Source organism: Cetorhinus maximus, chromosome 13, assembly GCF_964194155.1.
Source record: "Cetorhinus maximus chromosome 13, sCetMax3.hap1.1, whole genome shotgun sequence".
Classification (NCBI taxonomy): domain Eukaryota; kingdom Metazoa; phylum Chordata; class Chondrichthyes; order Lamniformes; family Cetorhinidae; genus Cetorhinus; species Cetorhinus maximus.
This window is the reverse complement of record NC_135891.1, coordinates 114478264-114504487: the sequence shown is the minus strand read 5'-3', so window position 1 is coordinate 114504487 and position 26224 is coordinate 114478264. Positions and strand designations below refer to the sequence as shown.

Sequence of the window (26224 nt, the reverse complement as noted above, 5' to 3'; positions counted from 1 at the left end):
AGATTCAGAAGGTTTAAGCATCACTCCAGAGACTTAAACATAATATAGGTTGACACTCCAGCACTGAAGGAGTGCTGCGTTGTTGGAGGTGCCATCTTTCAAATGAGACAGAGAGATCCTAGAGCAATCACAGTACAGAAGACCATTCGACCCATCAAGTCAATCCAATTCCCCCGCTCTATGTCCATATTAAACAGAGATCCCACGAAAGGAAAGAATATAGGTTGCAGTGTATATAGCAGGCTGGCAATTCGCTATTGCCTGTTTTGTACTTTGGTTGAAGATCAAATTCACCTCCTGATCTACAGTTTGCACTTCTGTCAGATCTGAAACTGGAATCCCACCATACTGTAGCACTGTGCCATTCTTTAAACTTTTACCGAAAGCTCATCACAAGCAGTGGGTGCGGAGAGTCAATTTCATCTCTTTTCCCTGTGAAGCTGCAGTCAGTTCACAGCTGGTCCCTCCTTCTCCACTAGTCAATATTTAAAACAACTTCATTGTCTTGTAAAGAATACCAAACTTGAACAGAAGATTGAAAATGTGAATATTTTATTGTTATCAATCCATTTTGTAACACTTTCACAAAAAAATTAAACACTGTAACAAAGTAGGCTATGGCACATTCGAAAAAAAAGATTAAAGCTAAATTAGAGAAAGAAGGAATGCTACATACACTTTTAACAGCAGTAAGAAATTCAGACAGATTTGGCAACAAAGTCAGAATTTGGCAAACAATTTTGCTACAAAAACATTCTTAAATGTGTTGAAGTATTTTATTTAAATGCACTTTGCGAATCTGGTTAACATGTTAATTGCTGAAGCTTTAGATTATCTGCAAAAGGGTCACCGAGATGAGACATGTACATTCCTGTATAAAATAAAATGATTTGTAGTTTCCTCCATTAATATAACCCCACAGTCTGGCAACTATCATTCATTCACACAACATATGATCTTAGTAGCAAACAAATTTTGATATCAACATTTAAACATTAACTTTTAATTTTGATTGGACAAAAAAAGAAAAGTTGCAGTGCTACAATAGACCCATGTGATCCCCAGCAAAGGGGAAGTGGGAGGAAACAGCTAGGCTTCTGTCCTCCTCAACTCCAGATAGTAAGTGGCCTAAGTGAGTGAGAGTTTGAATTGCTTGCTTAAATCTTTATCTCAGTTCTTGAAGAATGACCTTTATGATAATGAACCAGTAGAACTGTGTATGAGGAGTTTCTACCGTCTGAACAGGAGGGGGAAAAATAGGCTAACGCAAATAGTTTTTCAAAAACTAGCCTGTCACGTGTAGCAAGGGGTAGATTTACTGCCATTGATTATGAATAGGTAGAACCTACCCCAAGAATCAGATTTGAAAACACATGCATTACTGAAGAGAATGGAACAAGGTTTTGATAATTAAAACCGACTGAAATAGGATTAACTAGATGTGAACAAAGCATGGGGTGATCAGGGAAATGATGCACGATTTGTACGTTTCTAAAAATGCTGACAAGTAAACATATCTAATTTCAGGAGTTACTGAAGACTTGATTTCTTCCTGTTCCCCAAAGACACTAACATTCACAAAATAAATCGATACAGAGCAGCCATAGGTAATATGACATCAAGTTTGTGTCAAATAGGGACATGATGACAGATTTATCTGAATTTTCAGGAAGGTCTGAATAATTTGCTTGAGGAAGATAGTCCCAAAGAAGGACGCAGAGTTTGCCGAGTATTGGGATAAGAAAACTGCATACAGCTAATGACTATACTATCAGGTTAACTCACACCTCTGCCTGAACAATTTAGGAACATTTCTTTATCATACATTAATTGGGGTTATTACTGGACTCTTGTCAAAACCTCTCCTGAAAGAAATAACCAGTTTAGTATATCTGTCAGGGCACATGACATTCTCAACATATAAATTGATGTTAGGGAGGGAGCTCCAAGATTTTGACCCAGTGACAATGAAGGAACGGCAATATATATCCAAGTCAGGACGATGTGTGGCTTGGAGGGGAACTTGCAGGTGGTGGTGTTCCCATGCATCTGCTGCCCTTGCTGTTCTAGGTGATAGAGGTCGTGGGTTTGGAAGGTGTTGAAGGAGCCTTGGGAAGTTGCTGCAGTGCATCTTGTAGATGTTTACACACTGCTGCCACTACACTATGGTGGTGGAGGGAGTGAATGTTTAAGGTGGTGGATGGGGCGCAGGGCAATCAAGCATGCAGCTTTGCCCTGTACTGAGCTTCTTGAGTGTTGATGCAGTTGCACTTAACCAGGCAAGTGGAGAGTATTCCATCACACTCCTGACTTGTGCCTTGTGGACGGGCTTTGGGGAGTCAGGAGATGAGTTACTTGCCACAGAATTTGCAGCCTCTGACCTGCTCTTGTAGCCACAGAATCTATATGACTGGTCCAGTTCAGTTTCTGGTCAATGGTAACTCCCACAATGTTGATAGTGGGGTATTCAACGATGGTAATGCCAATGAATGTCGAGGGGAGATGGTTAGATTCTCTCTTGTTGGAGATGGTCATTGCCGGGCACTTAAATGGTAGTTAACACTCGCACCACATATCAGCCCAAGCCTAAATGTTGTCAAAGTTTTGCTGCATACGTACACAGACTGCTTCAATATCTGAGGCGTTGCGAATGGTGCGAACATTGAGCAACCATCAGCAAACATCCCCACTTCTGACTATGGGCAACATTTTCCCCCCCGTTGGGAGGGGCTGTGCGGGAGTGCGTGGGTGCCCGGTCAGCGCCCCCGATTGGGGGTGCGCCGCCATTTTACGTGGGCAGGCCAATTAAAGCCCGCCTAGTGTGACGTCCACCTTGAAGTGCTATTCGCTCCCTGTGCGGGCGGGGGGGATTCACTGAGCCGGGAGTGTGCCAACCTTAAGGTTCGACGGGCAGGTCCATTAATCATGTTAAATACTTTATTAATGGCCTTAATAGGCCTTTGATAGTTTGGCAAGCGCGCAGCCGATTCGGCTGCATGCCTGCTGAACTGAAAATCTAAATGATGCGGGGTGACGTCAGGACGCACGCCCGACGTCACCCCGTTTAATTTTACATGTCGGCGAGCGGGCCCCACCCCCTGCACAGAAGATTCTGCCTTATATGTTGGAGAGAAGGTAATTGATGAAGCGGCTGAAGATGGGTGGGCCTAGGACACTATCCTGAGCAACTCCTGTAGCAATGTCCTGGGATTGAAATGATTGACCTCCAACAACCACAAACATCATCTGTGCTAGGTAAGACTACAACCAGTAGAGCGTTTTCTCTGATTAGCATTGGCCAGAATCTTCTGTTTGGCACGCAGGGGGTGGACACCACATGCCGATGCATAAAATGATATGCGGTGACATCTGGCCTGCGTCCCGACGTCACCGCGCGTCATTCTGATCTTCAGTCCGGTGGGCGTGCACCGGAGTTGGCTACACGCCTGCCGATCTATCAAAGGCCTGTTAAGGCCATGAATTACCTCATTGAAGTGATTGTAAGGGCTGCCCGTCCAACCTTAAGGTTTGTTGGCGGGCAGGCGAAGAGCCCAGGTGGCCTTCGCATTTCTCATGAAGCCTCGTCCATGGGCGGGATGAGGTTTCATGAAGGGTTTATAAATTAAAAATGTTTATTAAAATACATAAACATGTCCCAGCTCGTGCCACATGAGGGGACATGTCTGATTTTTTTGGTGTTTTTCACGGTTTCATAATGAAATTGATCTCCCTGAGGCAGCTCTGTGCCTCAGGAAGATTTCTGTGCGCGAAAGAATGCAGGCCTTGGCTCTCCCTCCTCCCCCCGCCCGCACAGATAGTTCCAAGCACTTTCGGGTGCGTGTCACGCTGGGCGGGCCTCAATTAGCCCGCGCCCGACTGGCCCGCCCGACGGGGAGAAAATTCTCCCCATTGACTTCAGTTTTGCTACAGTTCCTTGATGCCACACCCGGACAAATGCTGCCTTGATGTAAAGGGCAGTCACTCTCACCTCTGGAGTTCAGCTGTTAGTTTGGACCATGTTTGGGCCAAGGCTGTAATGGGTGATTTAATGACTTCAAGGCTTAACATGGCACTGTATTCAATAAAACTTGTGTTGAGGGCAAATGTGTTAACTTGTCTCACCTTAACGAGTGATAGACTTCTCCACAAAATTCTGCAGGTCTACAATTCAGACCATATTTTTAGGTGGATGAGACAGCTTTGTTCTTTATGTGCACCCTGGTCAAAGTGCACTACATCAAGAATGCAAACAACATAAAGTCTGTGTTTCAATTTTTTTCATCATAAATGTTACTGGAACAGATAAGCAACAGCTTCTCAGAATAGAAAGTCAAATAACAGCACAATACTTTAAAAAGGTGAAGCATCTACCAGTTGATTATGAACCCAACTAAGCCTGGACGACGTGATATCATAAGGTGGGTCCAACAATTCTACTGAAAAAATTATGCTTGGTCAGAAAATAATTTTAACAATCGCAAATGCTCTGTCCATCCTCATGCCAATGACGTTAAAGCCATTAAGTTACTTTTTCTTCCTCCAACCACCATGTCCTTAACCTAATGGATCCCTACCTTTTAGCTCATTAAAAGTTGGCAGCCATTGACACTAAGGAAGCATTTACAAAAAACCTACTTGGGAGATACGCAATAATTTATAAAAAAAAGACTGGGAATTAGTAAAACAAGAAACGATGCAAAATTGTTTCATGCATGTGCTTTTCTACAATCCAGGTGATTTATTATAAAATAATAGAATGGCTACAACACAGGAAGATGCCATTCAGTCTTTTGTGCCAATGTGACTCTGTGGGTATAAAGTAAATAGTGCTGAAAAAATATGTTGATTTGGTTTTGTATGAAGTTCTTGGCTTACAAATGAGGGGTTCACAGTAGTTGATTATTTGGATAAACTACAAATGCTAATCTGAAAAGAACAAGCATCATGTTTGAGTTAGTGTACTCATCTTTAGAAAAAAAATAATTTCAGGAAAATTCATGTCAATAAATGTACAGAAATTTTAAATTAAAAAATTCGGCAGTGATTTTACTTTTATATTTATGTGTTTGTGTTATGTTTTCTTATTTTGGCAAACTACTTATGTGGACAAAACTAGAATAGCACCCCAAGATGTCGACACAAGTGGGCAGGAACACACACACATGCATATATTCAGGATATTTTCCATTAAATTTTAAGGCAGGTAGCAGAGTCTGGTGCAGCATGTGGTAGATGTAAAAATTATGTTTTTTTTGAGAGATTGTTTTGTTGCCAAGGGTTTTTTAAAATTCATTTATGGAGTGTGGGCATCTCTGACAAGGCTAGCATTTATTGCCCTTCTCTAATTGTCCTTGCGAAGGTAGTGATGAACTGCCTTCTTGAATCATTGCAGTTCATGTGTTGTATATACACCCACAGGTAGACAGGGAGTTCTAGGATTTTGACCCAGCAATTACAAAGGAATGGTGATATATTTCCAAGTTGGAGGGGAACTGGAAGGTGGTGGTATTCTGCCCTTGTTCTTCTAGGTGATGGAGGTCAGTATTTGTCTATATTTGTTTATTTATTTTTTATTCATTCATGGGATGTGGGCTTCGCTGGCTGGGCCAGCATTTATTGCTCATCCCTAGTTGCCCTTGAAAAGTTGGTGGTGAGCTGCCTTCTTGAACCACTGCAGTCCATGTGGTGTAGGTACACCCACAGTGCTGTTAGGAAGGGAGTTCCAGGATTTTGACCCAGTGACAGTGAAGGAATGGCGATATATTTCCAAGTCAGGATGGTGAGTGACTTGGAGGGGAACTTCCAGGTGGTGGTGTTCCCACCTATCTGCTGTCCTTATCCTTCTAGGTGGTAGTGGTCGTGGGTTTGGAAGGTGCTGTCGAAGGAGCCTTCGTGAATTTTTGCACCCCTTTAAAGGATACCATGGAATCTGTTTCGACCACTCTATCAGGCAATGCATTCCAAATCCTAACCACTCATTGTACTAAAACATTTTTCCTCATGTCAGCTCTGGTTCTTTTGCCAATCACGCTAAATCTGTGTCTTCAGGTCATCAATCCTTCAGGCATTGGAAGCAGTTTATCTAAACCCATATGCTTTTAAATGCCTTTTTGCCAGGATCTGAATGCCGTATGGACTCCTAAAAGCTACTCTCTCCTATAATCCAAAGGCTAACAGCCAAGCTTACCTTACAGTATTTATTTCCTAAACTTTTCAGTCTTGGGATGACCTGCCCTATGACCTGTTTCTCACTAAAAATAATGGAACAATTTCTCATTTACTCTGAAAAAGAAATACAAATTTTAAACAGGATAGGCATTGCTGCAGACCATATAGTTGTACTTATTTCAAATTGTACTTGATGGGATGGAAGCATGAACATTTTTTCCCTACAAAAGCCAGTCAATAGTTTGTTATAAAAAAGTAATTTAGAGCAAACTTTTCCCATTATCTGTATCTCATGAGCAACATGGTGATTTCTGAAAAATTACTTGCTTGCCTATACTTTATTTCCCTCAACTAATTTAGCAGTATATATTGTAGCAAACAGAACAAATGAAGTGTTTTTGAATAGCAACAATATAAGGGAGCCTAAAACAATTCTTAAATCCTTAGCCAGTTTGGCTACAGCTTATGCTTTTAACAGCTGATCAAGTCTGCACCCACAAAACCTTGCTCAGTTTCGATGGTTTGATAATAGGAGATACATCTTACTATGGAGAGAAGCCACATTTAATGAGTGCTTAAACAGTTAATTAGGGTGGTGTGCTTTTGGCAACCCACTAAACTGTATTATAAACATTACTGTTAGGTACCAAGAATTGATTTCTATTAATTGTAAATTTGTGAATCGTAAAACAACTTCTAAACCTTTATGAAAATACAAGATTAAAGATTTATCGATACTGGTTGGTCAAGAAAGCTAGTATTTTTCCTGCAGTTCACTGTCAGTACATCAGAATTCTTTTCCTGGATCAGAATGCTGGGAATAACTGATAGGAATTATTCATACATCAGACCTTGGTTTAGAATGGGGAACTGAATAAATGAAAAAGCCCCTTTTATCAATGCCAGTAGTGTTCAATGAGATAAAAGAAAAATTGGAAGACCAGGAGGAAACAAATTACAATAAAACTTTCACTGTAATTCCCTATCCTACAATTTATTGTTTTTTGGCAATGGCACTAGAGGATGAAGATGGACACAAAGTCTGCAAATGGCCATCTGCTCAGATGGAAAGAGTCTGGGAATGATTCTAGTTGGTTTACTCCTGCACATTCTGGTTGAAAAGTGGCATTTTCAGAGGTTTGGGAGAAGGCTACCTTTCATTTAAGAATGGTGCACACAGGGGCACAGAAGCAACTTTTTATCCTTCTCATATTACTCGCTTTGTATTAGAAAAGCTCCAAATTCGGGAAAAATCTGAAACCAAAAGTGTAATGTCGCAACTCTGTAACATTCATAAACTCATCACTTTGAAAAAGTTAACTCCTAGGTTGGTTCTGTTTTGCCTATGGTACAACTGCCTGAGTTTTTGAACTTGATTTTTCACCCCATAAATGACCGTCATTGAAGTCACCATGGCATTATTCGACACGTTATGGTAGGAATTGGAAAATATTGCCTCAAAAGACACACATTTTTTGGCATTGTTTGAATTGCAGAATTTTTTTTTGAAAATAAAACTGAACCTTTCACTTGATGAAATTACCATAAACATTGTCAGAAATTTCAATCTGGATCTTTTGAGAATTTGTCAAATCCATACTTTAAGTCAAAGTCTTAACAATAAATTAACCTTTTCTTAAATGTATGAAACTTTCTCTGAGCAAATAATTCTGAGCAAAAAAAAATCCAATATTTACAATGCAGAATACATTTTAATATAAAGGTTTCCTGGTCTGAATACATAAGTGGTAATCTCTGGGTAAGTGAATGCTTTCTTTGTAAACTGCACATTCTATCTACTATTGTATTTTCACATTCACACATAAACCAGTAACATTTTTAAACTTGCACCTTATCCAGTTAAAGTTATAATTGCGTTAAAATAATATGCCAAACTGTCTATAGTTGTAAAATGAACTAGACAAACAAGTTTGAGCTGCCAAATCTGATGGGAAGAATGAAAACTTGTCCTTCTCAAATTAGAAATTTAAATAAACACATTTGGGTCACTAAGACTCAGATTGATGCTATCTAATTCTCATGGGAACACATCAGGTTGCTCCAATATTTGCCCTTTCAGAACAAGGATTCAAAATTGGGCTGTGAACCACATGTGGTCTCCAAGCCCTATCAAAGTGGCCCACAAGTCCAACAAAATCTATTCATAATTAGATTTCTTTTAAAGTTGTAACACTTGTCCTGTTTCCATTTTGTGGGATTGTAGGTTCTGAAAGTGCTTTTCTAAATACTATTATCTCATAGCTCCCAAATCAGAAAACCAAGATCTACACGAATCTTGAGATGTATACAATTTAATGGGAACACGGATTTAAACTTGATATGTGGCCCCAGAGGCTTGTGAAGACAAATTTTGGACATGCCTGGATTAGTACAGAAAATGTTAATGTCTATATGAATATCAAAAAAGAATCTGTCTTTCAATTTTTCTGACTTTTCTTAACACCTTTTTATGTCCATCCACAGTAAATGTCTAGGATAAGGTTTCATAAGCACCAGCTGCCCTTAGGTGCTCATCTAATAGCATTGTGTCTCACAATGTCAGCACAGGTGATTTAAGCAATGGACATTACAGTCAAGTCAAATCATGTCCTCAGCTATGGGTCACAAAGTGAACTTCTAGCAGTGACTCTTGGATTTCAATGTAAAGTAGAAATCTTGGATGATTTTCCCCTTTCAAACACGGTACACAATGAGGGCAATCATGTTGCCGCTCCCAACATCCTGGATGATGACAGTTAATTCAGCACAGAATTTGGATGGAACCCAAGAGCTTCCTGGTCTAGCTACTGACTGGATAAACTCACAATCAACTGGGGGATCAAGGGAAAGAAATTTAACACCTCATTTTATAAAGTTAATGAGGAAATATTTCCAATTCATCATTTGTACTTAGTGGTTTCAAAACACACAGAATAAAATCCTTAAAGTTCTGAAAGGTAAAATAATGCTTACTGATTAGGAAAGCTCCAGACCCGGAAACAATGGTTGCTAGTTGACTGAAAGAACTGCTGCACAGCTTGTTTTTCTTTGCAGCATCTAAACATGTATGTGTGTTTTGGGAGCACAATTCTGTTACCTCTACTGTTTCTAATTAGTAACATAAAAGATGAGATTTTAAATATGATTTTTACTATATATATTAAAAATAATTTTATTAAGAGAACAATTTTACCTCAACTCAGTTTTTAAAAATTCATACTCAAGTAACATTTTGTAAGAATTCTGTTTTGGCAAATGAATATTCAGGGTTTTAAAAGGAAAAGACAGACTCGCATTGATAGATGCGATTGATGATGACAGCCACTTTACAGCCAATGAAGTACTTTATAAGTCTCGTCCCGGTTGTAATATAGGAGACTCGGTCACTAATTTGTGCACAGCAAGCTCCCACAGACAAAAATGTGATAAAGACTAGATAATCTATTTTTGTGATGCGGACTCTGAGATAAACATTGAGCAGGACACCAGGGATAATTCTCCTACTCTTCTTGAAATAGTACCGCATTTTAAATTCTTACATACATCTGAGGGGCAGACGGAGCCTTAGATTAACATCTCATCCAAAAAAAGGCACCTCCAATAGTGCAGCACTTCCCCAGTGCTGCATTGGGAATATCAGCCTTGATTTTTGTACCTAAGTCCTTGAGTAGGACTTGATCCTGCAATCTTCTGTCTTAGAGGCAAGTGTGCTACCAACTGAGCTATAGCTAACACTTCAAATTAACAAACTCTTTTAACAGCAACTTGAAATAAAATGCATTTCTTTGCTGTTTAGAAATAAATTGTAGTATAGCACATCTGCATTCCTTTGATTTTATCTGGTCTATTCCATTGTGATACATAAACATCCACAAGTATCTGTCCTTCAAGTTGTAAACATTAAATACAAGGATGCAAAATATGAATCGCATCACAGCTCCAATATACAAGTTCACACTTTCAATATGCCACAGGCTGAAGTTTCAATCTTTGCTACTGTAGTTAAATTAGGATTGTTTGGAACGTTTACATAAAATCTAATTGTATCTTTGATCAAGTCACTAAATTGATCTGTTTTCTTGCATTAGTAAACAGCATTATTCCTTTGATTCTATCTGGTCTATTCCATTGTGAAGATTTATATATTCAATGGAGTTGTGCAAATTTTCAAATGTTTCAAGATATTCAATCCTTTGTTTAAATATGTACAAAATACTGTTTAGTTTGTCTGGAAATCTCTGGAGAGTATTAACAGAGGTGTTGCATTTGATCCATGGGAAGAGATTTGTAACAGTAAAGGGACTTATTTTGAAAGCAGTTATTTGTGGTGAACATGGAGGTTTCAAACAAAGCTTGAAGAAAGATGAAAATAAGAGAATGAACAAAGAGGCATATTGAAATTACTGTTCAGTATTAGAAATTATTAGACTCAGTAAGAAGGCGCTTTTAGTGTGAATCTGTGTCATAATTTTAGAAACACATTTTTTGGAACTTTTTGTCGTAGAGAGTGAAATTTCTCATATTGCTTTGCAGGGCAGATTTTCATCTTTTAGCAATTGGGGAGTATAAGCATTGTCTGAGAGGAGAGCAGAGAGGAAAACAGGGTGGGGAGAATGTCATGCTTGTTATAGAAACCACATAATTTTCCTACCATTAATTTAAATGAAAGGAAACTCATGCAGGTTCTGTTACCAGTGTATAATCTTTCCTGCTCAATATTTCTCTTGATGTTCTGTCCAGGATGCTTAACACTAGGAGCCAAGGCGAATAAAGAAATGGTTTATTTCTAAAACCTATTGTTTGCGTGTTGGTATCTGGCGTTATTAAGAGAATTTGGTAATGTGTAGGTGACAATTTTCAAGAAACAGATCACTGGGAGTGAGTCATTGTTAGCTGCTCTGCTTCATCTTTGCAATAAAAGGTACAGCACTGGTATCAAGGTGACTGCATATCCAAAAGGATTCATTACTTCGAAAAATACTGTCCTGGTCCATGAATCACAAAAAGTTAGTATGCAGGTACAGCAAGTGATTAGGAAGGCAAATGGAATGTTGGTGTTTATTGCAAGGAGAATGGAATATAAAAGTAGGGAAGTTTTACTGTAGCTGTACATGGCCTTAGTGAGACCACATCTGGAGTGCTGTGTACAGTTTTGGTCTCCTTATTTGAAAAAGGATATAAATGCATTAGAAGCATTTCAGAGAAAGCGCACTTGACTCATTCCTGGGGTGAAGGGCTTTTCTTACGAAGCAAAGTTGAACAGGCTGAACCTATACCCATTAGAGTTTAGCAGAATGGGAGGTATCTTATTGAAAGATCGTGAGGGTACTTGATAGGGTGAATACTGGGGTGTGTTTCCTTTTACGTGGGAGACTAGAACTAGGGGACATAGTTTAGAAGTAAAGGTGGAGATGAGGAGAATTCTTTTCTCTCAGAGGGTTGTTAATCTCTTAGGGAAAAATTCTCTTCCCTTAAAAGTAGTGGAAGCTGGGTCATTGAATTTATTCAAAGCTGAGTTAGGTAGATTTTTGATTGACAAGGGAGTCAAGGGTTAGGGGGGTGGACAGAAAAGTGGGGTTGAGACCACAATCAGATCAGCCATGACCTTACTGAATGGCAGAGCAGGCTCAAAGGGCAGAATGGCCTACTCCTGCTCCTAAGTCCTAAGCTCCTGTGACATAGCAAAGAATTTTTAAGGTGTTATATACATGCAAGTCTCTTTCTTTCCAGGGAAGAAGGATTTGCTGATTGATGTCAAGACAGCAGAGAGGTGATGACACTAAAAACCACAAAACCTTAAACAGTCACAGTGGTTGAAGGTGGCATTGAATTGAAGCCACGTGCTTTCCACCGGCAGGAAAGGGCACAACAATGAAGCTGTAAAAATAAATTCCCTCAGACTGCCACCAAAAATAGCAGTGACCTAGTGCCTAGTATGGAACCATCCAGATATGTACACTTGTGTATTCTGCAAAATATAAATAGTGCTGAGAGTGAAAATAATGCAATAATTTCAGTTTAGTGATTCTGAGCCATTTTCACCAAATGAATATGTTAATGGAATTATTACCTCTACATGTTCAGCATCGAAAGTGTTAAGAAAGTTTGAGTTTGTTGTGAATATAATATGGACACTTAAGAGATTGATGAAACTCTGTGCATAATGCAGACTGGTGGATTAGAAGGCATTGCAAACTTTAAACTCAGGCATGTTTTGTCACTTACACCTTGAAACTGAACTAACTGTTATAAATTCATGTATATATAGATTTCGGTTATTATTTATATTATATACACACACAAGACAGTGAATTTCCATTTCAATTTTCCCTTACTACTGCAGTCCATTCCTTTGATGTGGAAGCCTTCCAATATTGATAGAGCAAAGGCTGTTCCCAGTTATATGAGGTAGGACCTGAAGGTATATTAAGATCATGCAGCATCACCAGGTAGTTATTTTTATCCCATTGGAAAATTCACTATCTGGGTAGATATCATTCACATTTGGCAGTTGTGATTAGAAGGAAAGCCTCTCCATAAAAGGTACAAGAAAACTAACTTACAAATGCATGTAACTACCACCACTGCATAAATATTACACATTCAAATTAGAAATTGAGAAAATGTTTACAGACTGTTAATGAGGAAAGTACAGAGTAAATTCCCAGCTGGCACTAGTACTTTCCTATTTCACTTGGTGTTGTGTGCAGAATCAAGTTGCTCTTCCTCTAGTTTGTAGGTTTTAAATCACTTTACCAGCATGCATTCTCGCTCTCAACAAACGTATTGGGATTATATTCCTGTAGTTTTCTGCGAATTTACATAATAATCAGGAAGCAAGCACTGTTGTGTTGGCCAAGTAATCGGCACTGGAAATAGGGATCTGATCTGAGAACTTCCCCATTTTTAAAAATTCCATTTTGAAATACAATCTGTTGTATCTGCTGCTTTCATTTGAAGGTTGTTGTGTCTTTCCAAATTTCAACAGCTTGCTCCACAGTCCATAAAAATGGATTTAATAACTTTTCCCAATCAATAATTCAGTCAAATAGTAGCCAATTGAAAAGCAGAACATCTATGTCCAACGATAGGCAAGAAACAGCAGCGCTACTTAAAGGTTTACATTTATGATTTTCACTATTTCAGCATTTGAGGGTCACCAGAGGAAAGTAGAAAATAAGAAGTTAGGTGCAAAATGCATTGTTCTCCCACCCAGTCTTAGCCATCAGTGATGAATTTATTATCCCTCTCTCCACCTCTGTAAAACAGCCAAAAGCACGATAGTATCATGTGAATATAATTTTGTAAACCGATACTGATGCCAATATATGCAGTGTTCAATATAAATTAGTAGTTGTCAGTGTTGGTTAGGATACACTGCAACAAATTCTATACCACAAAACCTAAACCCAAAATGTTAACACAAAGGGTTAAACCGCTTCTGATCTACCACACAGACAAAGTTACACTCTGGAAACCTTGTTGCACACACAGTACTAATTTAACAATGTTCAATTTTCTAAAACACATTTTCTGACATATACTTGATTGAAACAGATGCAGATGCTTGAGGCAATATTATTTCGCTAAAACCTCTCATCAATGAACAAAATTAATCGAAGTACTAACAAAATTAAAGCACCCAATATTGACCAAATTGAATAAACTGAATAAGCAGAGTTAATTAAAAGTGCCCTTATTTACAATACCCCGTTAAATATTAGCAATGGATAGAAACAGTTTCCTCCTCATTTTACATTTGAAATACATAGGCATTTAATTTAGGTTCTCTATTTTTAAAGTATTCTAAAATTTCTTAATACCAAAAGGCATTCACACTATACAATTCCATTCAATTAGGTTTTCTGGCTGGGATAGTTTGACAGATCCTCTTCTTCCACCACACCCTCCCCCCAAAAAGGACAACAAATTTATCAACTGCTAATTCAGTCAAACCTTCAAACAAATTAGAAAGCACATCAATAACAAAACAGACCCCTTTAAAAGCCCTCCCTTCCTTAAACTGGTGCAGTTAATTCCCACTGGCTGAAATTTCTAATTCCCCTTTGCTAGATTTGGAACTATTGATTCAACTGTAGTTTTAAAAAAAACAAATACAATCCCTATTTAGACACCTGTATTCATTGATTTGAGTATTTCTTGTTGTTGGTAATCATTAATCGGATTCTAATGCGTTGTGCTTCATCATCTGCAGGAAAAGCTATAGGATGATGCAGGGTTTTTTTTCCTTGAAAGGATTCTCAGACGTTGGGACTCCAAGAATCAGCGGGTCGCTCCGGGCATGCTGCTCGCAGTAATTCATAAGGTCTACAGCAGCTTTGGATACCTGTTATAAGAAAATAATTTTAAAAAATCATTGAAAAAATTATTCTGCGTATATGAAATGGTAACTGATTACATATCCCTCTCCCTCTTCCAATTTCCTGTTTTTCTTTCCTCTTGCTGGGAAACCACTTCACAGACACCAGCAGCCATCTGGTGATTTGTTCACATGTGAGGCTAGAAAGTCAGCAAGCTATGCTATTCAATGGGCATCAGTCACCTTCTAGTACCTCACTCTGAGAACCTAGACAGCAAATGCTATCTGTCTTTGGCGACATCATAAAGGAGCACAATGTTCTTGCTCAAGATACTGATTACTTTCTGCAGGAATATTAATAAAGAGAGTGAAACTCCAGATGATTTCCTCCCTTAATCAAGGGGTGCAAGAATCAAATGCAGTGCTCCTACCTGTGTCACAGTAGAGATCAGCTAACTCAGTACTAAGTATTGAGTAATGATATTCCTGCTTCCTGTATCAGCTATTTCACTGCACGAATGGACGCGGATTAACCCAGGTTTGCATGCTGACAATTTACCCAGAATTGCAGAAGAAAAGCGGTCTTTTCCAGGAGGCAGCAAACAACTACAAAAAAGAGACAGAAAAGCTGAAGAATCAGCTAAATGAAGCCAAAGAGGCTTTGGAAGCAAAACTCACAGGGATTTCCAAGAAGCAGGCAGACAATGAAATTTTGGGAGGCTTGGCCACTGAGCTCAGGCAAGTTGAGTTTTCATCTGAGAGAAGTCTGGCCAATAGTGAAGTCAAAAAGAAGGCTGAGATTAAAGTCTGTGCTAAAACAAGATAAGTGCACGTTCCAAGCAAGGGAGGTAATCTATTTGGGCCATTGGTTAGATTCACAGGCCCTCGACCCGGTTGAGGAGAAAGTGGGAGTCATACGAGAGGCACCATGGTGATCATCCTTCTTTCACATGTATTTGTATGCATATAAGTTCATCAATGTGTTGTTGACAAACCTTTTGGAAAATATAGTAATCCGTGTACTCAGTTGTATTTGCAATGTATTAATATATACAGAGCAAATATTTCACTGTGCTGGTACAATAACAGTACCAATTTTACCATGGAGGGGCTGAGATACAGGAAGTTCATAAAGCGGTCTTCCATAGATATGTGGGGTTAGCTATTGAGTAGCTGAGTCATTAAAGAAAGGAAGGTCCCATGTACGAGTTAGCTGATCTGAGTTTGTGTGATAGTAGTGGTGCTACAATTAACCTCAATGGCCTTGACTTGCCTGAGATGTCCTAATGGTTGATAGTTTTCTGAAATTTGCAGTCAACAATCATACATGAATAATGGTCATTTGGTATTGGAAGGTGATTGGCACAGAGGGAACCAGACCCTAGGAGCCTAGCAGGAATTGAGTGCCTTCAGGAGGCGAAGGGGGAATTCACGAGAAAAAGATTTGAAAAGCGTTTGCATAATAGTTTTGTATTAAAGTGCTAATTATTAGTATGAATAATGAAAATAAATTTTTGTAGGAGGTTGTAAATACTTATATATTAGCGTGATTGAAGTTTAATTGAAAACAAAGCATAGCTTAAACAGAAACAGCCCTATCCTATAGAAATGTTTCCGATCAGTTCATCATGAGACAAGCTGATCATCTAATAAATATTCCTCAGCCCAGACATCCAAAGTTAATGGAACAAACATGGTAGCAGTGGCAGGAGAAAGCAATAGAGAACTGAAAAAACATCTTGGAAAAATAAACCATACAAATCTAGACATGGGCCAGAATTTTGTCCTCTCCCACTAGTGGGTTTTTAGGCGGGGGTGTGGGTGTGTGATGTGATTCCCCACCCCCGGTTCCGGGCCACCTGAACCACACAGCAATTTTACACGGAGGAGGGCAAGGCCTTGGACGGGAAGCCCGCTCTTGCCCCAATTGAGGCCCTTATGTGGCCAATTGTTGGCCACTTAAGGGTCATTTCTCACCCAGCCTCAATTTTTAGGTTGGCGGGAGGATTCAGGTTGCGTGGGGGAAGGCAGAAAATCAACAGGGTTACACCTTGGACGGTAAGTGGTGCGATGTGAGGGCATGGAGGGCGCTTCCATTAGAAGCACCCTTTTGAAGTCAGCCACTCCTCGCCTTAAGGACTGGTGGCCTCCGCACCTCTCTCTCCCCCCGGCCACTCCTTCGAGAGTCCTCCTGCATTTCTTCTGTCCACTGCAACACTGCATTGCAGGGACTGGAGAGCTGCAGGCCAGTCAGATTGGCCGGCAGCTCTCTAAGACAGGATTTCCTCCCGAGTGAGAGGCATATGTCCTGCATGTAGCCACTTGACACTCGTTCCACTGTGAAATGATTCTGTGGCACTTGGATCAGCGGGGATGGCGGGAAGCGAGATCCCGCCATCCAAAAAATTCAGGCCACGGAATTTTCTGCGTTCTTGATGCAGATTCAGTACTGTAATACAGTAGGTAAATGTTTTATAAAACCATCTCAATAATAATTCAGTTGATCAAAACAGGAAATTAGTCTTTTACCAATATTGAAACTGGTTACAAAAACAGAAAATGCTATAAAAGCTCAGCAGGTCTAGCAGCATCTATGGAGAGAGAAACCAAGTTAACGTTTCGGGTTCATATGACTCTTCTTCAGAGCATACGGACCTGAAACGTTAACTCTGTTTCTCTCTCCACAGATGCTGCTAGATCTGCTGAGTTTTTCCAGCATTTTCTGTTTTTGTTTCAGATTTCCAGCATCTGCAGTATTTTTCTTTTATCTAATTGAAACTGGTTAGTCTGGTGCTTGCCCAGTGAGCAGAAAATTATTTTAGTGTATAACTGTTGTGTAATATTAAATAAATATTGGAAATGTTTCATCAAGTTTTTGTTAAAGTGGTAAAATAGATACTGATTTAAAGGTTATGAATGAGTTCTTCTATAGACTCATTTAGAGGAGAAATTGTGTTAATAATCCATACAAATGAGAAAGTCCTAGTTTTGACACCCAGTTAATCTTAGGTTACGTTAAATTAATCTTAATCAGAACTGTAGTAGAAATGATGACATTTGCAATGCTGTCTTTTGGAGGTGGGTGGGGGTGTTGGTGTGGAAAACAGCCAGGATTGCTATTATCCAATGTCCCTTTCTGGAAGGACAGGTGTGGGCCTCAGGTGAGGAAAGGCTTGATTGCAATTGCCCCACTGTTTGGGGCAACATTGCTAGTCATCAAGGCTTGCATGCAAATAGTCTACAAGTGGATAAAGTACTAGAGCGTACTTAGTATTTCTGAGTCAGGAGGTGATGGGTTCAAACTCAACTGTAAATTCAGTAAGATAAAAGCAAAAAACTGCGGATGCTGGAAATCCGAAACAAAAAGAAAAACACCTGCAAAAACTCAGCAGGTCTGACAGAGTCATACGGACTTGAAACGTTAACTGTATTCCTCTCTGCAGATGCTGTCAGACCTGCTGAGTTTTTCCAGGTATTTTTGTTTTTGTTATAAATTCAGTACATGATTTATGCTGACAATTCAGTTGAATACTGAGGATGTGCTGCATTGTCAGAGGTGCTATCTTTCAGTTAAGACATTAAACTGAATTCTGGTCTGCCCCCTCAGATTCCATGGTACCATCTACAGAATAGAGGTACTCTCCCAGTGTTTCGGTCAAAGTTGAAGAATTCTGGTCATTTATCCCATGGCTATGCGACCTTGATGTGCAAAAATTGGCAGCTGAGTTTTTCCAATTCATAACAATGACTATGCTACAAAAGTATTCTATTGGCTGTGAAGTGCTTTGAGACGTCCTGAGGATGTGAAAGGCTCTACATAAATCTAATCTGTGCTGTATTTGCCTTTGTAAATCTGCATTAGAATAGCTTCTCAAAGTGCTTTTTGTCTTCACAGGTTTGAACAGTATTTGCAGGCACAAGACAGAACACATCACCACAGGGTGTTCTGAATTGTTCTTCAACCAGACAGAAAAGAATCTTAGTAGTAAACATGTCTGCCAGACTCCAAATTTCTCAGTCTCTGGCAATGATGATTCACTTGTATATTGAATTTGCCGATATGATGGTCCAAGTAATTTTTGCGTGATGCAGGAACTCATGAATGTATGGAATGTACTGGAGTAGTGTCTGTAACAAGTTGCAAATTAAAAGGAAATATTGATTTGGCTACCAACCAGACTGACTACAGTGATGAGTTTCCAGTCTGGAAAATCCCTAAAAAAATACCTCCTCAAATCCAACAACAAGTATCGATTTTAAAAAGGCAAAGTGGTAGGAGAGGGGTTATATTTGAAATAATGAATAACAGCAGCAAGATTACATTAATTACTGCTAGCCTCTCAGGTTCCTGGAAATAGGAACAGCACTGTAAAACATACAATCCACTTCAACTTTCTTAATTTGCCATGTTCACCTACTTATTGCCTCCTTTTTCAGATACTCCTGATTTAGCTGGGGGTGTAGAAAGACAGACTTGCATTTATATAGCCTCTTTCATGACTTTAGGCTGTCTCATAGCACTTTAAATGCTTTTGAAGTACTGTTGTAATATAGGAAATGCAGCAGCTAATTTTGTGCACAGCAAGGTCTCAAACACCAACGTGATACTGACCAGATAATCTTTTTTTAAAGTGATGTTAATTAAGGGATAAATATTGGCCAAGACACTGGGGAGTACATCCCTCCTCTTCTTCAAAATAGTGCCAAAGAATTTTTTTTATGCCCACCTGAGGGTTGGACAGTGCTGTGGTTTAACGTCTCACCCGAGAGATGGCACCTCCAACTGTGCAACACTACCTAAATACTGCACGGGAGTGATAGCCTAGAGCTTTGTGCTCAAATCTCTCGAGTGAGACTTGAACATCTGGCCTTTTAATTAGGTGAGAGTGCTACTAACCGAGCTAAGTTATTTAATTGTGGATGGCCCTGCAGTCAAATGTGATCCCATCCTCACCTAATGATTATACATACATTTTCCAACCAGGGCCAGGGAGAGAAATCATGGGCCCTGGTGCTTCTCCTGTTTCTGGGCCCCTCATTCCCACTGCGCCACCCCACCTTTTAACTCTCCCCCTCAATTAAGTGCATCCAGTTAACATGTAGCTGCTTTAATGATTCCTTGAACAGGAAACTGTACCAATTGAAGCCAACTGGAATGCCTTAAGTCAAAAAAGGCTGCCTGACTTGAGCAGCTTAAAAAAAATGCCCCTGGCTCTGGGGGAACCATTTCATGATTTTGTTGCCATAGGCACTGTCACAAAAACAATATATGACCTTAATTTACAATCAGTATGTTCTAAGATTATTATATCACTAGTTTTTGTTTCAAATGCAAGTTTTCTTACTTAATCAAAAATATTTTTGCACATAGAAACCGCTACAATATTTGCTGCATGGTTTGCCTCTCAACGATCCAGGACAATTTATCTCAAGCTGGTCTGTTAAAAATAATCAATGCCTCATACTCCAATTGTGGTCTCTTGCATATATAAAGTGAACTTGTAAATGAGTTTACAGGATAGGTCAATGGAGATGCAGTGGCAGACATTTAAGGGGATATTTCAGAATACAGAGAATAGATACATTCCAACAGGAATGAAAAATTCCAAGGGGTGGACCTACCATCCGTGGTTAACTTAAAAAGTTAAAGGTAGTATCAAACGTAAAGAAAGTGAGCATTGGTCCTGTAGAAACTGAGTCTGGTGAATTAATAATGGAAAATAAGGAGATGGCAGATGAATTGAACGGGTATTTTGCATTGTTGTTCACTACAGAGGAACATCCCAGAAATAGCTGTAGATCAGGAAATTGAAGGGAGGGAGGAATTAAAAAAAATTACAATCACCAGGGAATTGGTGCTAAGCAAACTGTTGGAGCTGCAGGTCCCCCGGTCCTATGGGACTTCATCCTCGGGTCTTTAAAGGAAGTGGTTAGTGAGATAGTTGATACGTAAATTCCCTAGATTCGGAGACGGTCCCATCAAATTGGAAAATAGCGAATGTAGCTCCTTGATTCAAAAAGGGAGGGAGACAGAATGCAGGAACTACAGGCCAGTTAGCTTAACACCTGTCATAGGGAAGATGTTAGAAGCTATTATTGTTATGGCTGGGATGGAAGGAGTGCGCAAATGATCAAGCCTCACTACTCCGCAGGCCGTTCCATTAATTTTAATGTTAATTTTATCCCGAAGTGGCTAATTGGGTATCTAATTGATTTGGCAGGGCAAACAAGGCACGGGAATACACGATGAATGGTAGGTCCCTGAGAAGTACCGAGGATCAGAGGGACCTTAGTGTGCATGTCCACCGGTCCCTTAAGGTAGCGAGGCAGATAGATAAGGCAGTTAAGAAGGCATATGGGATACTTGTCTTTATTAGCAGAGGCATAGAATATAAGAGCAGGGAGGTTATGCTGGAACTGTATAAAATGCTGGTTAGGCCACAACCAGAGTATTGCGTGCAGTTCTGGAATCTGCATGATAGGAAGGATGTGATAGCACTAGAGAGAGTGCAGAGGAGATTTACCAGGATGTTGCCTGGGCTGGAGAGTTTTAGTTATGAGGAGAGATTGGATCGACTGGGGTTATTTTCCCTGGAGCAGGGGAGATTGAGGGGAGATATGATTGAGGTGTATAAAATTATTAGGGGCATAGATTAGGGTAGACATGAAGGAACATTTCCCCTGGTGGAGGAATCAATAACCAGGGGGCATAGATTTAAGGTAAGGGGCAGGAGATTTAGAGGGGATGTCAGGAAGAATTTTTTCACCCAAAGGATGGTGGGAATGTGGAACTCACTGCCTGAAAGGATGGTAGAGGTAGAAACCCTCATAACATTTTAAGAAGTATTTGGATGTGCGCTTGTGATGCCATGGCATACAAGGCTATGGCCTAGTGCTGGAAAATGGGATTAGAATAGTTAGGTACTTGTTTGACCGGTGCAGACTCGATGGGCCGAAGGGCCTTTTTCTGTGCTGTAGACCTCTATAACTCTATAAACACCCTGATAGGATTGGTCACCCAGTGGGATTCTAGAACTGATGCCCTAGCCATTCCCATGCTCAATGGCCACACTTCCTGACCTCCTCCCACTTGACAGCCAAGCTTCCCGGCCCCTCCCACTTGACGGCCAAGCTTCGCAACCTCCTCCCGCTCAGTGCCCCTCTCCCAAGGGCTTGGGCCATCAAGCAATAGGTTGGGAAGGGCTGCCGCTGAGCGGGAGGAGGTTGGAAAGGGCCACTGTTGAGCAGGAGGAGGTCGGGATGGAATGTTGCTGAGCAGGTGGTGGTTGGGAAGGGCCGCTGCCAAGCGGGTGTTGCTTAGGGAAGGCCCGCGCTGAGCGGTGGGAAGCTTGGCTGAGGAGTGCAGGTCTGCAGACACTTGACGTTATGTGGTACCGGGGACAGAGGCACTGGAACATTGCCTCAGGAGACCGTGCCAGGATGTGGGGGTAAGGTCATTAACAACACAGAGGTAGGCACTTTACCTTGCGCTCCAGGTCTGACCGAAAGAGCCCGCTGCCATGAATGCCCAACAAACAGAACTCTCGTCACAAGAGGCAAGCAAGAAAGGAGGGACTGGGGAATCTGGCATATCCTACTTGGTTAATAATTGCTGTTGCTTTGGCAGTGTCCAAAACAGCCAAACTGGTGCATAGACCAATCCGACTGACAGGCTACTCAGCCAATGACTGCTGTTGTTCTGGCAGTGTGTTGAGAATATTTGCTTGAGACTGGGCTCCCCTACAGTATGGGCCCCAGTGCTTTGCACTTTGTGCACCCTCCCTTTTCCAGGCCCTGATTACAACAGGACCAATTAAGAAAAACAGAGACCACCCCCTTAAGCTCAGAGCCATTTCCAGTGATTCCCAACTCTGCAAACCCGACTTGGGAGAAAGTGTGCCAGATGGTCTGATTTTCGTTCAGGGGCTGGAGGCGGGGGTGGGTGGATGTCAACGAGAATTGGGCCCACTGGCCCCAGAAACATTGCGGAGGCTGCCACAGGAGCCGCTGGGTGTGGAGGCAGGCTGTCTGAAAGGCCAGCCTCGGTGCTCCAGCAATTTGTCCCAGCTGTAAAAAGCCAAGAAAACAAAAAACAGCTCTTGAACCCTCATATCTTACACATTTCCCAATCCCCTTCCATGCCAGCCCATGTTCCCCCCACCCACCCCCTATGGCCCCTCTTCCCTCCATGTCAACCTGGGTCCCTCTACCCAGCTTCCGTGGCCCTTTATTGCCTCTATGCCAACTTAGTGCCAACTCATGCCAACTGACCACTCTTTGCCCTTACATCCTCCATGCCAACTTACCCAGTATCCACCATGGGCAGACCTCAGGACCCATGCTGAGATGAAATAAAGCTCTAAATGTCACTCTCATTGATTAAAAACCCATTTACTACATTTAAAATTCCTTCAACTCTTTAATCCCTTATAAAAAAAAACAAGCAGTTGCATTCATGGCCCCACACCAAAAGCTTTATAACCACTTGGAGCAGTCAATCAAACTGTGAACTGTCAAGCACCCCACTATGATAATAATAGGTCGTGGAATCAGTCATGCAGAACAAATGCCATAATGATAACCCTTAGACTTATGTCAAGGACAAAATGAAATAGCAAGCACTGATTTTTAAAAAAACTTTGGACTTTTTTAAAATTTAAAGACCACGAGATTTAAATGCCTTGACAGCTCCATGGGGATTTGAACGTCTTGACAGCTTGACAGTTTCAATGGGTTTATCCACTTTTTATGCACATTCACAACCCCAAAGGACACTTGACCTCTCTCAAAGGTGTCCCTGGCATTATCCAAAAGGGCGCCCTATCTCTTCAAAGAACTCCAGTAAGTTTAGACCTTTTCTAAAAAAAAGTGTAAAGCCCACAATTCAACGGACAAAAATTGGATCTGTTTGAAGGCAGCTGCATTTTTACATGTGCAGCTGCATCTGTGAACCACAGATGTGCAAACTACAACCCGCCCCCGCTCCCCCATCCAGTGAAAATGGTGGGCGCCGGGTTCAGGGGCTTCAGGGATTGGAGCCCCGGCCCCACTTTGGCTAAGCTGGAGACCCGCTCTGTCGTTGTGAAAATTCAGGCTCAAAGTGTTTGTTTAGTTACAATGCATTTTTTTTAACTTAATCTTATATGTTGTATTCTAGCAAGGATTTAATGTTATTTTCAGATATTGAACACAGTGCAAAGGAAAATCAGAACTGTGAAAGAAACAATTTGAGGGTCATCATTATAACACTTGGACATCTAGGCTACTGTCACGTAGACATCTAGGTTGCTGTCCAGTTCCTCTTGGGCAGCAAAATAGTTAACCCAAAAGACCAAAAAGGTCCCTGGATTTATTTAGTAAATCAGTTTCAACCAAGCTAAGTGTGACACCCCAGTGTCTCAGTGGGAGAGGGATAAGTATCAGCCAGGATTTCAGTTCCTGATTGCTAACAAGTACCTCCTGCTGGAAGTGTGTACCACTATTTTAGAGGTTAGCTTTGGGGCTCAAATTGGATGGCTCCAAAATTGAACAGCAAGTTGACATAATCTGACCAATTTAATAACTAGCTGAACTACCAGCCAACCATGACTACACATGAAACCAAGCTTCAGTACCAGTTGCTTTATTTAGGAAATTAGGAGGAAAAGTGATAAAATTGGAGAACAAGTTAAGAGTTTTCAGAAATCAAATTCTGCAGGAGAAAAGCTATGTACAACTGGGGCTTGAAATGGCTTTCCATGACTCCTTGTTTTAAAAACCTATTTTGCCCCAATTTTGTCTCAATTTGAACTACAAACACTGCTGTTAACTTTGTCTTCCAACCCTGTATTCTGATTGATGCAATCCCAGTAAAATTTACTGGTTAGCAGTTTTCCCAAAACGGACAGAATGTAATCTCCAAAACACCTGCAAGAATTCTAGAATTTCTCAATCATAAACCGGTAATCGTAATTCTAAATGAATGCAAATTAAAGAATGCAAACACCAGTTAAAATAAAAAAAACACATTCCCATATAATTAAAAATAAAATTTAATTTGTTGATCACTTTAAATGCATGGCTGCAGTGTTCATGCAATAACTTTTCCTTTTACATACTAATCCATGCACAGAATACAGTGAAACGAGTAGAATATTTTAGAAAGGCTTGATTTGAAATTTTAACTTGTTTCTCCCCAGTTTTTCATTGGTGTTGAAAGTTCCAAAATCAATCCTGAAAAACTTTTTCAAAAATAAAAACAAACCATGAAACCAAGACTGTGCATAACAGGAAAAATACTATGGTCCAAACAAGATCAGCTGTTTGCTGTCGATTATAACCGCACCTGCTAGTCCACCCATTTAAATCCTCTGACCCACTTGAAACAAGCAGTCACAATAAATCAATAACATCCTGTACATGCCAGCGATGTTTTGTGCTGGTGATATTTTCATTCCTGTAAATCATATTTAATATTGTCTGAAGTGAAAATATTAGCTCATTGTAACCTCTGTAATAGCTGAGAGCCACTTCACAATACACACAGCACCAAACTCCCTCCTACACTCCAAGCTCACATGCAACTGAAAACAACCCAAAAGGGAAAAATCAGTAAAGCTTAGAAATGAAGGGCAGTGTAAAACTTGTCTGAAAACTGGTCTTTCATACCTTAAAATGGAATCCAGTATATACTACTTGTATATTCAAGGCTGAGATAGACAGATTTTTAATCAGTAAAGGGATCAAGGGTTATGGGGAAAAGCAGGAAAGTGGAGTTGAGGATTATCAGATGCCATGATCTCACTGAATGATGGAGCAGACTCAATGGGCCGAATGGCTTACTTCTGCTCCTACATCTTATGGTGCCACTATTAGTGATTTTCACTGGGGTTTGAAAATTTTGAACTGGTTTTTCCTTCTAGGAAACAGTTGACAGTATCACTTCAAGCAATTTGTATATTGATGATGCAGCACCAGGAGAGTGACATGAAGTGGAATTCCATTGCAATCAAACATCAAACGCCTCATTTTATTGTAGTAGTATGTGGCTGGCCCAGTTAGCAGCCCAAGTTTATTTTTATTCACTTAAGGGGTGTGGGCGTCACTGGCTAGGGCAGCATTTATTGCCTATTTACCCTTGAGAAGGTGGTGGTAAGCTGCCTTCTTGAACCACTGCAGTCCACGTGGTGGTGTAGGTACACCCACAGCGCTGTTCGGGAGGGAGTTCAAGGATTTTGATCCAGCGACAGTGAAGGAACAGCGATATATTTCCAAGTCAGAATGGTGAGTATCTTGGAGGGGAACTTCCAGGTGGCGGTGTTCCCATGTGTCTGCTGCCCTTGTCCTTCTAGATGGTAGAGTTTGTGGGTTGGAAAGTGCTGTCAAAGGAGCCTTGGTGAGTTTGCTTTTATCTTGGTGAGTTCCTGCTATGCATCTTGTAAATGGTGCACAATGCTGCCACTGAGTGTCGATGGCGGAGAGAGTGAATGTTTGTGGATGGGGTGCCAATTAAGTGGGCTGCTTTGTCCTGGGTGGTGTCAAGCTTCTTGAGTGTTGTTGGAGCTGCACACATCCAGGCAAGTGGAGAGCATTCCATCAAACTCTTGACTTGTGCCTTGTAGATGGTGGGAAGGCTTTGGGGAGCCAGGAGGTGAGTTACTCGCTGCAGGATTCCTAGCCTCTGACCCGCTTTTGTAGAGACAGTACTTATATAGCTAGTCCAGTTCAGTTTCTGGTCAATGGTAACCCCCAGGGTGT

General features: G+C 40.6%; 1 protein-coding gene and 1 long non-coding RNA gene across 11 annotated transcripts in view; both read right to left on the bottom strand.

Moving 5' to 3' along the window:
- Positions 1–535: 535 nt before the first annotated feature.
- Positions 536–26224, bottom strand: part of gng7 (guanine nucleotide binding protein (G protein), gamma 7) — a 212596-nt gene continuing 186907 nt past the window's right edge. For 9 of the 10 annotated variants that reach the window (XM_078556074.1, XM_078556071.1, XM_078556073.1 and 6 more), the window contains one exon: positions 12782–14515. In XM_078556074.1, coding sequence (XP_078412200.1) covers positions 14390–14515 — 126 coding nt within the window. In that variant the 3' untranslated portion in view covers positions 12782–14389. Of the gene's footprint in view, positions 872–12781; positions 14516–26224 lie in introns of those variants that run through there. The other variant, XR_013578528.1, reaches the window with a different exon arrangement.
- Positions 536–26224, bottom strand: part of LOC144688987 (uncharacterized) — a 138722-nt gene continuing 113033 nt past the window's right edge. Inside the window, exon 2 of the long non-coding RNA XR_013578529.1 lies at positions 536–1814. This is a non-coding gene — a long non-coding RNA (uncharacterized LOC144688987). The remainder of the gene's footprint in view (positions 1815–26224) is intronic.